This window comes from Centruroides sculpturatus, unplaced genomic scaffold, assembly GCF_000671375.1.
Source record: "Centruroides sculpturatus isolate CEXI.00-Female unplaced genomic scaffold, Cexi_2.0 scaffold242, whole genome shotgun sequence".
Lineage (NCBI taxonomy): Eukaryota > Metazoa > Arthropoda > Arachnida > Scorpiones > Buthidae > Centruroides > Centruroides sculpturatus.
Window position 1 is genome coordinate 695663 of NW_019384574.1, and position 18362 is coordinate 714024.

At 36.6% G+C, this 18362-nt stretch overlaps 1 protein-coding gene and 1 long non-coding RNA gene across 4 annotated transcripts in view; one reads left to right on the forward strand and one right to left on the reverse strand.

The window, feature by feature from the left end:
- The window catches only part of LOC111624271, a 45033-nt gene that overhangs the window by 12522 nt on the left and 14149 nt on the right, over positions 1-18362 (forward strand). The window lies entirely within an intron of this gene.
- LOC111624270 lies at positions 1728-15810 on the reverse strand. Of its 3 annotated transcripts, XR_002756545.1 has the most exons (3): positions 14692-14828; positions 3207-4177; positions 1745-3133 (listed from the first exon to the last, which is right to left on the reverse strand). XR_002756545.1 is itself a non-coding variant. In XM_023367085.1 (2 exons), exon 2 carries the CDS (start codon positions 3997-3999, stop codon positions 3511-3513), a length of 489 nt encoding a protein of 162 aa, XP_023222853.1. In that variant the 5' UTR covers positions 4000-4177; positions 15677-15810; the 3' UTR covers positions 1728-3510. The 3 variants fall into 3 exon arrangements, 2 of the variants coding, with proteins under 2 accessions (XP_023222853.1, XP_023222852.1); XM_023367085.1 differs by lacking the exon at positions 14692-14828 and adding an exon at positions 15677-15810 and having other exon boundaries at positions 1728-4177; XM_023367084.1 differs by having other exon boundaries at positions 1728-4177; positions 14692-14826.

The window sequence follows — 18362 nt, forward strand, 5'->3', positions numbered from 1 at the left end:
TTTGCCTATTAAACCAGACAAAAATTACAGTCTGAATCCATATTCAATTACTATTCTGCATACTTATTTGTTATCTAATAGGGAATTAGAAATCTATTTGTTTTAAAAGTAGGTTGAATACAGTTATTAAAGTTTTCTTTATCCGTTTCTCAGCTTTCTAGAATGTAATTTTTCCATAAAAAGTTATAAACTCGAATGGGTTTCGTTTGTTCCTTCCATACCTACACATTTTACGATAAGAATTAAAATCAGATTGTATTCTCTACACATAAACTTCGCGTAATAGAATGCCAGGATTGGTTAAATTAATTACGTTTATGGGGATACTCCTCATATTTTTACGAAGATTAATAAGTTATCAGGAAATTTAGCAGGAGTTTTAATGTTTTAAAATTTAAATATTCGTAAAAATCCCATTTGTAATGTTTTATAATTGAAGTTACTCTGCCACGCCGTATTTTGTATTCGAAATAAACGCGTGTGTAAGTACTGTACCCTATCGTATAACTGAAGGTAAATTGTATTGTGTCTAGCCTAGACTAAACAATAAGATTTAACTTAACAATCGAGTGACAAAGTCTGTTAACTCTTCCGTTTCGAACGAAATGAAGAAAAAATTCTACACTAGACCTACGTTACATTTTGATATTTTTCGCTTAACTCGTGTAAAATATTTAACACCAAAATTTAAAAAAAAAAATCCAATCAAATTTTAGGACCATTCCTTGTAATTTGGAAGCTTAAAATTATTTCTTGATAATCTGGGCCAACTGTATATTTATTTTTAAATAATTAATAAAAATGGATAAATCTGATCGAGGATTTAAAGTTTTATTATTAATTAACCGTTGCAATGCATAAAGTAATTGCGGCTACCAANATAATAGATATGAATATTTGGTCATATTATATCATTTTTAAAGTTATAAGTATACAAAAATTGATAAAAGTAAATTGGATCCGTTAGCTAAATACAGTAGCTAACTGATCCAAAAGCAAAGCGTTAACCGAAATGCATTATCTCATTGTTAGGTATCCTTATAATAATTAGAAGCATTAACATAGTTCAATAGAGACGTACGAATGTGTGTTGCTTGCAACCATAACAAGAATCACTCCAATAGATACAAATGGGAGAGAATGCACATTCTTAATTAAGCACTAGGGGACATTAATTAACGTTAAATAGATCTTGAAACTGTATCACCGGATTAAATGGAATTTTCCGCTTCGTATTTGTTTAGTATCTGTATATTAAAAATATATTATTCGTAATTGATGACGTCCTTAACATATATTTTCGTATCTATGCAAACTATATCAGATGTAAGTGATAAAACTCGTTAAAATGATTTTTTAAAAATACGCCTACAAGCATGGCTATATAGCTCAGTACAATTTGGGAATATATATAGGTTATGTAGTCCAAATTAGCCCCTTCAAATAATTTTTTTTAATATCCTATGTCTCGTTAGCTTACCGGAAAATCTGTTTTTCTATAGTAAATTATTTGCAACGAATACAGATTGCTGCTGTATCTATGATTTCTTTGAATTGGCATTATGGAAATTATGAGTAAAAACTTTCGTTGCATGTTACGGTGTCATTCAGTATTTTATTTGTGGAACAATAGAAGAACTGCTTTTTACGCACACCTGGAACGAGTCAAATAATAACGACTTTGAATTTCTAATCAGCTCACTAGCAGAAATTACCGTTGTCATTGACAACAGCGAAGTAGTCAGATGATTCGCCATTTACAATACATTCTCGCTGTTATTATTATAAAAATTCATTTGTTAATATTTTTAAACAAGATAGTTTGAATGGAGGATCAATAGAAACGAGATATAAACTTTAAAATAACTTATTCTGAGGTTAGTCAAATATTTTGGAATGAGTTCTATGAATTCAGTTTTATCGAATTTAGCAAAACGTTACTAGCTTTCTTATTATTCGACAAGTTTTACAAGATAGAGTGTGACTATAATACAGCTTCGTCCTTGGCCGGTAGAGCGTATCTGAGTACACACAAACCGTATTTTATTTCCGTGTTTTATCTGGCTTGTAGCCAATTGAAGATATTCTAGATTGGTGTGACCAACCTCTGACTGTAAAATCGCGTGTGACTGACTCTGTAGCAAATTTACGTGTAATTTTTTCTAACCGAGCTTGTTGACTTGACTGTTAAGTCCGCGTTAGAAATGATGCAGAAGTACATATTAAAAATTCGAATTGTTTTTTTCTATAAAGTCTAGTATATTAATTGCTATGTGGTTACATAATTTCGTATTTAATCCGCATCTTATATGTTTATTTATTGGTTTTGGTTTTAATGAATTGTTCTCTTTTGTAATCGTAGGTAATAACTAATATTATAATTTGCTGGAACCACGTTTATTTTAATTAACTATTTATAAAGATTGTCAGTTCAGTTTTGTAAAAGAAAATGTTGTGATAAGAATTCCTCGTGAATGCCAAGAAATAATGATACCTCCTTAGAGAGAAATACAATAATTTGTTCAAAATGATTATCTCTCTCGCATTTATTTTGGATCTCGTGATACTTTGATAAGGGAACTTGTTTCATCACTTCAAACTGTGGGAAAAGTTACTAGGATGAAAAACTCTACTGTAAAATGTACAGTTCCGTTAGAATACAAATATTAATAGTAGTTCAATCTTCGATTTAGTGAACAATTCTTAATCCCTGTTTACTAACCCCTGCAAATTCTCCTGATTTATGGTCATTACCAAAAATATACAAAAAATAATCGATGTAGGTTCGAAGTAGGTAAAGCATAGTTTTGATTCTATTCTTTACTATAAAGGCGATTCCAAAGGACAAAGATGCCATCCCCACAACGACGTAAAACAACAATAATAAGATAAAAATTATAAAAAGTAAACAATAAACTATAATACATTTTTTAGACAAGATTGGAAATTAACAATGCAAAAAGTCTCTGGAGGATATTTAAATTGTTATTTGTTCTTATGTAGCATAAAACACTAATTCGGAGATTTAATTTAATAGTTAATCGGATAAGAAGTGAAAGACACCGCGACAAGATCGATCCCGGGTTCTGTTATCTGTTCTTTTCGATCATTTTCCAGTTCTTCCGACAATATTCTATAAGAATACATTCCTCAGGTTATCTGGTTTTTCAACAATAGAAAGAATTAGAGTGAAGTTTTTTACTTACAAAAAATTGATATCGTTTCCGTCAACCATGTTCCACATCCTTTAATCTACTCTTCGTTTTATCTCCATTATCTATTGTAAAACCGGAATTTCTTCTCGCATCCGACCCCCGAGGCTGGAACGAACAATCCCAAAATGTTCCGATCTGATCCCAACTAGGAAATGGGGAAATTCGCGTAACAACGGATACTAGGCAACAATTTCGACAAATTCGGGCTTCGCGGGTCTTTCCGAAATTCGTGGCGCGGAAGACCGATTCCAGTGGGGAGGAAAGAAAAAACGTCACGCGGCGAGATAATTAAAGGTTACCTTTCGTTGCCTCGAGGTATCTTCATTAATTTGATGGCGAAGAGAAACTGGATGCAACAGACGAATAGACAACACAGATTGAGGCACAAAGTCAGAGTGCAGAGCGCCACCGACACCTGGTAGACGGCGAAATACTCTTTGGGATTGACCACTATCTTTTTCTCTCCGTTCTTTTTGAAGTCTTCGGGAGAGACGAGGGAAGAGGCCACTTTCTGTAGAAAGAAGAGGGCCAGGAAAGACATGAGCAGGGAGAGCAGGCACAGCAGGGCCAGCGAGGCCAGCATCTGGTAGATGCCCTTCTCCACCTGTTCTTCCACCAGCGACCTTCTGGAGACGGCGGCCAGGCTGGCCGGGCGGGTGATGGTCCTGGACACGTCCAACAGCGGTTTGGTGGAGTTACTGGACACGGTGACGTTGGCGGCCGCGTTGCCTCCGGGCGGGGGACTTCCGGTGCCCGTCGTCGACTTGGCCGCGCTACCGTTCATGGTCCGGGCGGCCGGCGGGACCCTCGGCCGCCCGCATTCGACTCTCACAGCCCAGGAGTGGAGGGCGCCGGATGCTCTTCATACGGCCCGGTTCCCGCCGGGCCGCTTTCTCGGCTTCCGACTTCCCCCGGCGATTTCTCTTCCTCCAGTCGACTGCGCCCTTCACGCGACGAACTCTCTGCAAAACAGAAAAACAAACAATGTACAGTACACGTGCCAACGTTTCCATTTAACGCACCGACGCGGCGCTGCCGGAAACGAACCACCCGTTTCGTCAAAAATCGCCGGCATGACGGACGACATTTCCGTTGCCCATTTTGCCACCCGCTCGGCTTAACCACCCTCCGTGGCGCCCTTTAATTGCGCGATTTGGGACGACCGGAAGAGTGTTCTACTAAGAAAAGAAAATCGTATATTAACTCGGCCGCTTCAAATGCGACAAGCCTTAACGAACTCTTTCGAAAATACACACTTCCGGCGCTTTCGTGCCTCTCGTCCGAGTGGAACACCGAATCCGAGCGTCCCCTCCCTACGTCACATCCTGCCCAAGAAAGAATCCCGGAAGCTAAACACGGGTTCGTTTCGGAAATAAAAAGAAGAAAGGACTTTTCTTAATTTTGACGTGCGCGTAACCCAATGTCGAATATTTCAAAGTAAAGGGAGATTTTCTTGGATCCAACTACAATATTACAAATAGTTGAGAATGTCATACCAGAAATTTTTATGGCTGTATAAAAATATCTTAATTTTTGCAATTAAATTCGATTTGGATTTGGCTTTACGTCTTACAATCCTTGCTAATCGATCTTATCGCGGAAATTAAGCCCACTTCGATTCACAGGAGATCCCAATTTATTTCGTTGAAGCAGAGACGTCACCAGGAAATGGGGATCTCACCGGGTGACACCATTAAGAGGAAGTGACACAAAAATGACTCTATTAAATTTTTCCGCAGTGTTTCAGCATAAATTTATTATTTCTTTTATTAAAAAATCCCTTTAGTTACTTATCACAAAAAATTTCTTTCGTAAGCTCGGCTTGTATGTATCAATATACCTACGACGTTAAAACACTACTAATTTATTTTAGAATCCTTTATTGTGTTCCAGTCAGAACTGCCATTACTACTAAATTACAATGGAAAAATACTAAAATATTTTACATTTTATTGCCATTACGTTTAGGTATATACGGGAATTACGGTTTACGAGTAACATTACTAAGGATTCTGTATGGACTGAGTGAACCTCATGGGGTTCATTCAGTTCATACAGTCCATACAGAGTGCGAATGAAGGGATCTGCAGGGCATGAAGGAGATCAGGGGATTTTTCCCTGCACTCGGGTTAAACTTAGGGATCCGTGGCTCCTATTCTTATGAATTAATGTTATATTTACTAACAAAAAATAAAATCTTTAAGATTGCTGTGAATTAATAAATAAAAGCATTCTCTACATATTTCATTTGTCCAAAAACAGGCAAAAGGACCCGCTCTGCCCCGGGACTTATACAAAGCTTTCGATGGCCCTGCTTTTTTGTAAATATACTATCAGTAGGTAATCGTATCAGGAAAATGAAGCGGATAGAATTTTATTTTTACGCCTGGGTACATTACGACCAAACTATTTTTATTTACGGAAAACATCACCTGTCCAAACAGAAATACGGAGCGTCACGACACGACAGTAATCGAGTAAAATATTTATATAAAACTATTTTCGAAAGATTAAACCCCCAGAGAAGTTTATAGTTTTATTTAAATTATTTTGGCTTAAGTACATGTATAAGATTCTCCTTATAAATAGGATTTTAAAATATCCAATTTTGTAAAATCTGGCATTATTTTTAGAACTTTTCGTTGGCCATTGAAAGAGCAAAAATAGAAATTATTAGTCGTTTAATTCTGTAGTAATATTCTTAAGTTTCGTAATTTGAAATATTCATGAGCACTAACGATCAATTCTTTTAGTTTGCTTTTTTCGTGTGTTTTGTCGCGTGCGCACGACAATTCAAATGTAGTGTAATTACGTCTGGAGCCGTGTTATACGCTGTTGACGCCATGTTTTGAAAGGGTCCATTTATTACAAGAACTATAATATCTATCTGCAAATGCGAATGTATGTAAAATTCATTCGCCATCAAACTCAAAGGACACGAATTCGAATTACGTAATATATATATATTAATATATTGAACTCTGCGCCTGTACCACGCCGGCAATCTAGGGTCCTCAGATATGGACAAAATTTAAATTTCGATACTCTTACTACAATAATGAGTTTATAAAAGATTGGTTTGGGGCCCACTAATGGTGAGGAAGCCAGGCAATTGTCCTTTTTGCACATAAGATAGTGCGCCACTGTTCTACGATTTTAATTTGTAGAATATTTTACTCAATCCCAGGGAGGGGCAAGTACACCGTTTGCTCCCCTCTGCGTATGCCCGTGCTCCACTTTATACAGCGAAACAAATTCGAGTTTTCAGATTTTCCGAGATAATTTCTATGAACGAAAGTTCGACTTTTTTCATCTTGGAAAGCACTCTAATTGGAAGCTTTTAATAAGAATTCTATTAACTGAAGCAAAACAAAATCATCTACAATTTATGAATAATTCATAACCCAGAATCCTGACTCATAAAAAAAGATAAATTCTTATTAATTACATAATAAATACGAATTTTTCACGGTTGAAAAACCATTATTAATGTTTTAGAAGTAGCGTATCTCCCGACAGAAAGGAAATGATTCATTTATAGCATTGGCCATAACATTTGCGATTTTTAAACGTTCGCTAACAGATAACTGCTTACATCCATGCAAATATTGAAATTTTTAGATCTATATTTTACTATTAATTAATGATAATTAACATACTTGTGAAGACGAATGACAAAAGTTTTAAATATTACTCTTAAGTGAAACTACCCAATTTTTAATGATTAACTCTCACTGATTACGTTAATCGGTTTGAGCTAGAAAATTTGTGAGTAATGAAAAAATCTCCCAACAATTTAATTTCGTAAGCAGTATTTTAAATAGTTTTAATGAAAACAATTATTATTTATTGTCTAGAATGTCGCTGCGGAAACTATCTTTTGTGTTAAGTTTTATATGTCAAGGAATAAATGAATTCAAAATGTTTTATAGGCATGTTACTCTATACAATATAGTGTGTTATTGTTATGGTGATTTTAGTCTAGCTTCTAACGACTAGAAACAGTAGTTAGATGTGGAAAAATGGTTTTTAACTAGACACCTGGCCCTAAAACAAGACAATTAGGTGATATTTTCTACACCTCAAACCAGCGGTGCCCAAACTACGGCCCCTGTACGCGTTGGTACATGACATATAACTTATAAATAATACAAATGCACCTACTTTTAGTACGTATGGAATATACAAAATATTTGTGGCCCGCTTATCTACGACTTAAACGCAATTTAGCTCATCAATCGAAGAATTTGGGCACTACTGCAATATATATATTGTAGATGCATCCCTCTAGTTGTATACAGGAACTTAACAAAGTTTTTTCTTTTATCATTAATAATAAAATATTCTGTGATTTTTAAACGAAACGAAAATAACTTATCGACAAAATAAGTTTTTCATCTAATCCATCATACATTAAAATAAACAGAATTTTCTATTAGTAACAGTAAAACTTTTCATTATAAACTAACATTACAGCAGTTGAACTATCTCTCCCTCCCCCTTCATTATGCAGTTTAATTTATGGTTAGTGACGTTGGTAATTCTAGTGCTGTTACTACTGATGGGTGGACTGTTGACGAAAAGCTACAACACAAACAAGTTTTAGTTACTTATTAAATATTTCATAAAATTATATATAGGACTCGTGTATGGTTTTATAGAAATTATATTTAAATATATAGATATACGTTTTAATTCGTAAATGTCATACGAATAAAAGTATAGGGGAGATCGGGGCAAGATCGGCATGTTAAGCTTTACTTAAATTTTGTGTAATAAATACTGCTGTAAACTGAAAAAAAAGCTTTGCATATTGTCTATTGGAATGTTACCTTACTATAGAACTGGTTAAAATCAGTTTGGAAATAAAAATAATTAAAATAATTACAACTTTACAAGAAGAGAGAAATTGACGAAGTTGCCCCGGGTATAGGGGCAAGATCGGCAACTTCTCTCTTTTTGTAAAGTTGTAATTATTTTAATTATTTTTATTAAAGTTGCCCCTGGTATAGGGGCAACAGTAATGGGGCAAGATAGGCACGTATATAAAATTATGTTATTAACAATGTATAAGTTGGAATTCACTATTAAAACAAAGAAATACAAATCCAACACCCATTTAATATTATTACAACGAAATGCAAGTTCAAAGACATATATACATGAATAACAAATGCAAACATGTTTTCATTTATCATCTGTTTGATTTTTATCCTTTGCTTCTAATGTGGCTTTATGTTGCCGATCTTACCCCGCTAGTCATGATTTCGAAACATTAAGTACAACCCTGAGAACAGAATGCCAAGCCACGATCTGGCCACGTGAATAAGTTGAAGTTACATCCTTCTAACAGGAAAAGTAACTTTCGTTATCATGGAATTATAACAAAACCTGCCAATTCAATATAAATGGAAAAAAAATATTATATGGAATTGAACGAAAATAAAAATTTGCTTGATAATTCAACTACGCTTGTTGGAGAACAATAAAAACACTACACTCAACAAGCCACTAATAAAACTCAACTGCCTAACCTATAACCAAAGTCTCCTTTTAATTTGTTTTTTTAAAAAAGCGCTTGACAAACTTGCCCCGCTTGCCGAAGTTGCCCCGATCTCCCCTATGTATAAAAAAAAATAGTCTGTCCGTCCTTTTCATGGAAGAATTCTATCGACACACCCACTCCTTTATTAAAAAATTCATTGATTTTTTTTTTTCTAAAATAAGAACATGGTAAAGTTTAGAATTAAAATGTTCTGAATTTCTATGACAACGTAGTACATTTTTTAAATAATAAATTAATTGTTTAACAAAATTTTAATTACGTTTGAATATATATGTATTATTTTCACTTTTATTAAAGCTTTGTTAAATATTTTAATGGAAAAAGTTATGTTTACGACTATATATTTTTACTAATATTTGAGCTATCGGAGTTTTTACTTTCGTAGGTGTTATATAACAGAGGGAAGGTATGGCGATCGGTCCAAATGACCTCTAAAATTTTTACATTTTTGGACTCTGTGGTCCTTGAAACGTCGGGTTTTTTTCTGTATATGTGAATGCTTGAGGGAAGCACGACTTTTTATGCATTTTAAAGCTTAATGACTCTTACGCCTTATGTCGAAAATTTCTGAAATTTTGCAGGGAAGTTTGTGTATTAGGGGAAAATGTTTCCAGAAATTTTCAGGAAACTCGAAAAATTGGTTCGGGAGATATGACCCCACTCCCTTTAATATACCTTCCTAAACAATCCGAAGACTTAATGTTAGCAATTAGTTAGATGAAATCAAATAAAGAATACATACCTGGTTCAAGAGTTGTAAATATGGGGTCTGCGTGTATAATAAATACTATATTTGTAGTAAAAATTTTTATTTAATGTATTTTTTTCCCCAGTAGAGTAAACCTGAAACGGCGTGTGGAGAGTCCGCGTATAGCAGGTCCTACTATACATAAATATGTCATCTAAAAATGATTGAACGTGCGTATTATTCATGCAATCCAAAGAAAATAGCGTGTTTAGGAAATTAAAAATGTTTATAGAAAAAGAAAGGTCTTCTTGGGTAGCTTTTAAAATTTTCTAACATATCGTACAGAAATTTTCCTCTTATTATTATTCTTTTTTTTTATCGACAACCATTTATGAAGGTGCCACATTATTATTATTATTTAATTCTGTACTCAATTTTTATTTTTTAAATTATTGTTCACACAGTTAAAATTAATAGATGATCGCCCCTAGATCTACAAGAACTTCGAATATGATCGGTATCTTCGCGATTTTTTGTGATAATTCCTATAATCGAGAGGACCCGTAAATAAGTTGAATTTAGCATGAGTCGTTGGTTCCTCTCGTAATAAAATCTAATCGTTGATAAAGGCAGTACATAGTTCAGCTCGTTTAATACTAATTTATCTACAGATAAATTATTTTGACCTATTACTTTGTAATAAATTACTCTATTATCAATACACATTCCTATCTTCTAGGGTGTAGACTGATTGTAACGGAAATTGCTATCAATAAATGCATCCTTCTGTTAAGTGAGTGTTCTTCAAAAACTTTTATTAGGAATCTTGGCTTTCTCTGTTTTTTATTTTGCCTATTAAACCAGACAAAAATTACAGTCTGAATCCATATTCAATTACTATTCTGCATACTTATTTGTTATCTAATAGGGAATTAGAAATCTATTTGTTTTAAAAGTAGGTTGAATACAGTTATTAAAGTTTTCTTTATCCGTTTCTCAGCTTTCTAGAATGTAATTTTTCCATAAAAAGTTATAAACTCGAATGGGTTTCGTTTGTTCCTTCCATACCTACACATTTTACGATAAGAATTAAAATCAGATTGTATTCTCTACACATAAACTTCGCGTAATAGAATGCCAGGATTGGTTAAATTAATTACGTTTATGGGGATACTCCTCATATTTTTACGAAGATTAATAAGTTATCAGGAAATTTAGCAGGAGTTTTAATGTTTTAAAATTTAAATATTCGTAAAAATCCCATTTGTAATGTTTTATAATTGAAGTTACTCTGCCACGCCGTATTTTGTATTCGAAATAAACGCGTGTGTAAGTACTGTACCCTATCGTATAACTGAAGGTAAATTGTATTGTGTCTAGCCTAGACTAAACAATAAGATTTAACTTAACAATCGAGTGACAAAGTCTGTTAACTCTTCCGTTTCGAACGAAATGAAGAAAAAATTCTACACTAGACCCACGTTACATTTTGATATTTTTCGCTTAACTCGTGTAAAATATTTAACACCAAAATTTAAAAAAAAAAATCCAATCAAATTTTAGGACCATTCCTTGTAATTTGGAAGCTTAAAATTATTTCTTGATAATCTGGGCCAACTGTATATTTATTTTTAAATAATTAATAAAAATGGATAAATCTGATCGAGGATTTAAAGTTTTATTATTAATTAACCGTTGCAATGCATAAAGTAATTGCGGCTACCAACTTTATAAACGAGCTTTTATATCTTAAGTCTAAAGAAAATTCGCAAGTAACATTAAATGTCTTCAAAATTCGTCTGTCGTAACACATCAAGAACTGTCTTTCATGGCTGAGTCGACCTTTTTATGAGGCTGTTGTGTTCCTGGCGTGTTACGATAGATGGATTGTGAAGGTATTTAATGTTACTTCTGAAATTTTTTTCATGCTTTTATATTATGTTATTGTCGTCCTGGACTTTTAATTAATTAAATTGGTATAAATTTAAAGGTTAAACTGTTAATTAAAAATATGTTCGTTCTCAATAATAATATTTTTTGGAGAAAACAAAAGGTTTTAATTCTTCTCTTGTCCATTTTATGAATAGGTTCTTCGAATTCTAAGCAAAAATAAAATGCATAAATCGAAAGGACCGTAGGCGTTAATTGCCAACCACTTGAATTTTTAAATTACTTTTTCCAATTTTATTACCTTCACTTCTTCGCCTATATATTTTAAGAACACTAACACCCCTTAAAGTGATGATATTTTATTTGCTGTAGTCAGAAAGTTCGATTTTTAAACTCTACAATAGTGTTTATGACTATACAATAAAGATTTCTGTTTATAATAATAAATAAAAATTATAGACAATATATATTGATATTTTGCTTGATTTTCAGAAAAGTTTTTCTACAAAATAAATTTTTTTAACCGAAAAATATTCTCCATAAGTGACGGTAGTAATTATTTTTCGCTTATATATATTTCAGTTTTAACAATAATAATTACGTGTTACGGAGGTAAGACCTTTGAACTCCAGTACGTTGTTGTATTTTATTATCCCTGAATGAAGCCGCGTTCAGACAAGCACACATACAGTACAGTTCGTAACGTAGCGTAACTTGACGTCGTTATATGCTAGGAAGCCATTTCAGGGGCAACAACGTCGTGACAGAAGGAATCTTACGTTCGGCCAATCAAAATTGCGATTTATAAACAGAATTAACGTAATTGGTTAAGAATTATAGGCTTCAGCCAAGGGGAATTTAAGTGTCTGGAAGATCAAACTTTTCAGAATGGTAAATGAAATGCCAACTTTCAATCTCTATTTAAAGTCAATTAACCTTATTAATATGTCAAGTGGAGGTTTAAAACATTGGAGGGACCTTCTCACTGCCTAAATAACGGGCCCTTTTGCAAAAAAATTCTTAAAATTACACGGAAAAATTACCACGAAGCTCGTTTCGGATCCATAGCATCTGGGGGGAGGTACTGTACTGTATTTCTTACCTGCGGCGTCTAAAAACGGAAACAGAAATTAAAAGGTAAAAGCTCTGCAAGATGTTCGATAACAACAACTGACGAACCTCAAACGATATATTTTTTTTATTAAATCGGGAAAGAATTGAGTGCGATAGACATACCAAAGATAGAACGAGTTAATAAAGTTGCACGCAACACAAGGAAATATTTTTATAAAATTGATTTTAGCGGAAATATTATTCGGGTGAAGCGAACGAATAAAATTACGCAATGAAAAGAACACGAAAGTTACGTTTACGTTTGATATAAACATCCGCGGGCTACCTTAAATGTCGTTACGTATTTCAAATTTCTGTTCCACGTACCGGATTCGTCGAGCTTCGTTTCGTAATTCTTCGCGATTGGCTAACGTATTCCGCGTGCTGGGCGAATTCGCAAATACTAATCAGAAAACTAGATTAATTAATTAACACCATTAGCAAATTACAGAATATACCGCGATTTCGTCCGTTACGGTCGGATCAAGGTGGGTGAGGAAAGAAACGATCCCCCAATCCCCAGTATTGCTAATGAGAATTTATGCGATTCTGTACGGAATTCGAACCCGGATCCTCGCGGTCAGCATCGAAAAATTAATTAACGCTTTCAATTACACAGGAATAATAATAATAATTTGCATTTTTTCGTGTGGAAATTAGAGATAAGCAATAAGCTAATAAATAAATAACAAAATAAAAGTTCACTTAGTTTTAAAAATAATAATATAGGGAATGGTTTTTTTTAATTGCGAATCACGTGTCGTCTAGTAAGTGAAACGTCAACACAGGTAAACGGAAAGTCGCGTATAAATATTTTATTCTTAATTAGTTATTCCGGTAAACGGAAACTTTTGTTCGCGCCGAGAATAATTATACGATTTCTCCCAACGTACCCTATTGGTCCACGGTTTTCACTCGACTACGCATGCGTCGATTCGATCTCATTTTCGTCCCAATATTAACGCGCTCTTACTCTCGTAAAGCCCAGCGAAACTTCCAACAAAGGCCGGACGAAAACACGAAACTAACACAGGCTGACGTAAATAACCCCGTCTCCATTTATTCTACACCAGTCGTATATATTTACTCGTTTCCGGTCCTCCTATCGTATTTATCGTTATTTAATCCGTCGGATTGCGTCACGCCGATCGCGCGAAAACGTAGAATAAGTTTTACAGGAACCGACGTTTCAGATTTTATTAATTTTTTTTCATGGCCAGCAACGTAGAAAACAAAGCCAAAAAAAAAAAGCACAGTGTGTAAGGGGCGGGTTTCTCAGAAAGCCGCTCCAACAACCGAAGTTACAAGCGCTACGATTAGTGCAAATTTTATTACGTATCTGCACGAGCTCTTTGGCTCAAATTCTTGAACGTTTTCGAATTTGGAATTGTTAATGGAGCCGGGCCGCGTGTTTCTCTCTCACTCTTTTTTTTTTTTTTCTTTTGTTTTAGCCTTCGGTATAGAAAGTTAAAAACCCCATTTAGACGTAAGACGAGGCTTTCTGGAGGACGACAATAAATTAATTCATAATTATTCGGTATTCGAAGTTAACGTTTAGGGGGTTCCTCTGGATTTTTTTTTTTGTTTGTTTTTTGGCAGTGCATAATAATTAACGAGCGAATCCTGCACGAAAATCCTCCTTTGGATAAAGGTTCCAACACGGGATTTTCATTGTCTTTCACGCAAACGTTTCGTCACACAGAAAAAAAATGAAGATAAATCTGCGAGTAAAACAAATTTTAATTGGTGGATCCAAACGAATATCGAATTATTCGGCAAACGAAAGTCGTCCGTTTTACCTCAGTTTAAACATTTGTCTTATTTGCCTACGTCACACACTCACACACGATAGTACCGGTCCGTTTACAACCGTACGAACGGTCGGAATTTTTTAAAAAGTGTATTCGGCAGCAAGGCTCTTTCTGGCCACGTTTTAGAGGTTACTTCGCCTGTCTTCGGTTCGAGGTTCTTCCAGCCGTTGAATGCAGGTTAAAAAAAAAATAGAGCCAGTCGGGCAGTTTGAAAAGCGTTGGTTAACAATGCCGGGTGTCACCAAAAACGTCGAGCGCGCGTCCGGGAAAATTCCTGGTCCCACTCGAATTTGGTCGACGCCACGCGTACGCGAACGTGAAGGGAAACGTCGGCAGGGGTCGACAGGTGGGACGACACTCCTTCCGACACCGAAAACGACCGTTAGTCGGAGGTAGCGCGCTACTTACCTGCGATGGGGAGCGCAGAACACGCAGCAGAAGGTAGCGAGGGGGTGCGCAACGACAGAACTAAACGGTGACTACAACGAAGGGAAGAGCGATTCGTCCGTCCTCCACCTTCCGATTTTTTCCCATTTCTCTCTTTAACGGACGTCCCATTAACGGCGGTGAGGTTCGACCGGCGCGCCACCAACCGGGTCTTCCCAACCGAGGTCACCTACCGAGTTACCTACCTATCGACGCGCGCGAATCGCGGCCGGCGTACCTATCCTTTATCCGTCCGCCTCGAGGGACGAACCTGCGCTCGACTCTGCGCTTCACGCGCCGCTCCCCTGACCGAAAACAATACGGGACCTCTCTTCTGACCCCCCTAAAATCTAGCCGCGCGCCAACTGACTTGGCGGCGCGCCGAAATTTAAGAGTACTTTTCCCGGCGCGTGTCGCTTAGTCGGTTCTATAAGCCATATCCTGGAACCTCGTCTTTTCGGGCCAAGCTGGCGCAAAGCGTCGGTCGTCGCGCGCGATCTTTAAAAAAGTGGCGCCGATTAAACGGCCAACGGCAGAAAACGACCTTGAGAGCTGGGTCGATCGGCGGACGAACCCGCGCGGGAACGAAAGGGAAAGTGCTCGTCGTCCTCTTTTTTTTTTAAATCTGGCGCGTTCGTCGCCGGTCTCGGGCCGCTTCGGGTTCGGCGTCAGTAACATTCGTCGGCGGCGGGCCGGTGAGGATCGCGCGCGCGTTGCGGCCGTTCGTCCCCCGCGGTCGTCCCGAGTCGGTCGGCGGCCGGACGTTCACCTCGTTCCGCCGCCGACCCGAGATTCCGGAGGAAGCGGCCGACGGCTCGAGAGAACACTGAAATCGGGCCCAATCACCCGTCCGCGGTCGGGAGGCCCGACGCCGGGCCAGGAGAGCGGACGAGCGATCGGGCTCCGGCGCGGAAGGAGGGCGCGCGCCACGCCGCGCCGGATGTATGAGTCGCGGCCCGCCACTCACCTTCCGGGCCGTTTCCGGCGGCCCCTCGATCTTTCCGCCCGACTCGCTGCTCCTTTCCTCTTCGGACTCTTGACGTGCCGGCGCGACGACGATTTTGGGCCGGCCGCCCGACGAGCATGCGCTACGCTGGCCTTCCGTCCGGTCGCTGGCCGGAAGCGCCGCGCCGATCGGCGCCGGCACTGGTTTCTTCGGCGTCGTCCCCGGCGCCTCCCGCGCTTCGCGGCACTAAGCCCTCCTACGCGCCGGCCCGAGTGAAACTGGCGACGCATTATATTTTTCTAAATAAATTTTTTAAGACGGCGAAAGGAACGAGTTCGATAACGATAAAGAGGTAGACGAAAAGCGCGCGGCATTTAATGTCCGAATAATTCGTTTTTCGCGTGACGAAAGACGAAACGGATCGTTTTAATCATAAACTGCATTTCGGTTACGCAACGAATTGGCTTAGAAAACCAATTAATTCGTATTTCCGACGGCAGAGGACGTGTCGTCGTCGTCGTCTCGGTTACTCCGATTTCTGAGAGGATCGCGTTTCGCTTTTAGATTTATTTGACGAGCGACTCTAAATAACCGGACCGACCGACCGCTGGCTGACGCAATCGCGAGAAATCTCGAAATAGGCGAGAAAGTGCCACACGACCCTTTAAGTTTGTCGACGTCTTGGCATTGAAATACTTAATCTTTTATATAAGCCCTATATAAATTTATAAACTCTATAATTTTCTATTTTGCCGTTGCCGTTTTTCAAATTGCAGTTTAATTCTCGAGGTTTCAATTACGTAAAAATAATATTTGTTTTTGGGTGTCTGAAGCTAGTAACAAATTGTGATAATTGTCTGTTTTACTCGCGAAATCTCGAAATACGCGGTTCCAATAAAATACTCTATTGACGACATTTATGACAATAGAAATCAATTATTCGAATTTGTTATTTTCGTCTATTGTTTAATTATTGTGTCTTTTAACAGTTATTAAGAAACGTAATTGTGCCTCCACGCTCTGTTTTTGCCGCCATATTCGATTTGGAATTTATTTTCTAGATAAAAAACAAGATTAATTATAAGTATCAAAGTTTCGTGATTTTCATATTTAAAATGTATTGTTTTTTATTTATTAAATCAAATAAGTCTACTTTATACGAACTCGTTTGTGGCTTTCGTGAAATCTGGATCGTTTCTTTGATGATTGCACCATTTCTAAGGGATTGTGGCTACTCAATCCAGGACTTAATTTCGCCATATGTCTTTTTATGGTATACCTAAAGGATACAGTTTATGTGAGTAATTTCTAAAGGACTATCGGAAGTAACTAGTAGAGGTATTAAGCTAAACTTTTAACATGGCTATAAAGTTTACCCCAAAAGTATCGGGCATCTCCATTACTTTATACACAGATCTCTGTATAGTAAAGCGTGCAAAAGCCGGAAACTGAGTAAGACGGAAACCTTCCAGAGGTAGAAAGAGTTCAAATATTTTTCAATAAAACGATTACATTAACCTAACGAATGTTCTCTGAAAGCCGCAATCTGTGAGACGTGGACGAAATGAAAGAAATGGTGCTATTGCAACCCAAATATGGAAAAGTATACGCAAATGCCGGAAACTTGTGTTCTATAGTTAATAAAAATAAGAAAATAAGCATATTTTGACAATATAATAAAATCGAAAATAAGTTTAAAGGTTGGTGCAAATTGTAACAGGTGAGTGTAGAAAATAAGAGAGGAAAGCTGTACTAACAAGAGATAAAATAGAATTAACTCAATTTAGTTCTTATGAGATTGTCGAGAGGGAAAAATCACTAAGATACTATCCACACCCACGTCCCATAAGTACGCCACCAAATTGACGAACAAAAGTCTGAACAAAATACTTTAAAACAAAGGTATTCAATCTATGGGGAAAATTACCTTGGGGTCGCACTGTTAAAATGTTTGAATACCATTGCTTTGAAATATAACAATAATTTTTAATACTAACGAAAATACTATAAAAACATCATTTATTTTTATTGAAATTTAAATATATTTTATGAAAATTTTCATAAGTTCGTTTAAAGATATATATATTTTTATTAAGGGCTCGGTAATTTCAAAACCAAAAAAGAAAAAAAAAATGGCGCACCGATGGAAATTCTCCTCCATTGCTGATTTCAGTGGAGGAGAGAAATGGCGATATCTGCGCCACGTTGTTATTAGGCTAAGTCAAGTGCTATTGATAAAAAATTCAAAATTAATGTCTATGCAAAAATTAGAATTCAGGAGAGAAGCGAATCCAAAAACACTAACAAGGTACTGTACACGTCTGATCAGAATCCTCCTACACAAAAATGAAAGCTAAATATTTTACCTGTTTATATTTTTTATTTAGCTTCTCACAATGAATCAAAATTTAGATATTAATGACTGTGTTTTTATTGTCGACAAGTGTATCGTCGTGTTATCCTGGAATTCTTCAACCTGTTTCTTGCTTAGCAATTGAGAAGAACAGTTATTAGAATTTGCTGGCTAAACATTAGATACACGGCAGGCCCTGTAAATAACTATCAGTTTCGGTAGTTTTATAACCACCGAAAATCATAGTCATGTTCGCGCTAACCAACGGGCTGGTTGCATGAAGTTTAAAGGCTTTCTTCACGCGAGGCATCAATCCTTGGCAGATCGCACGTGTCTTTTTTTTTTTTTTTTTTT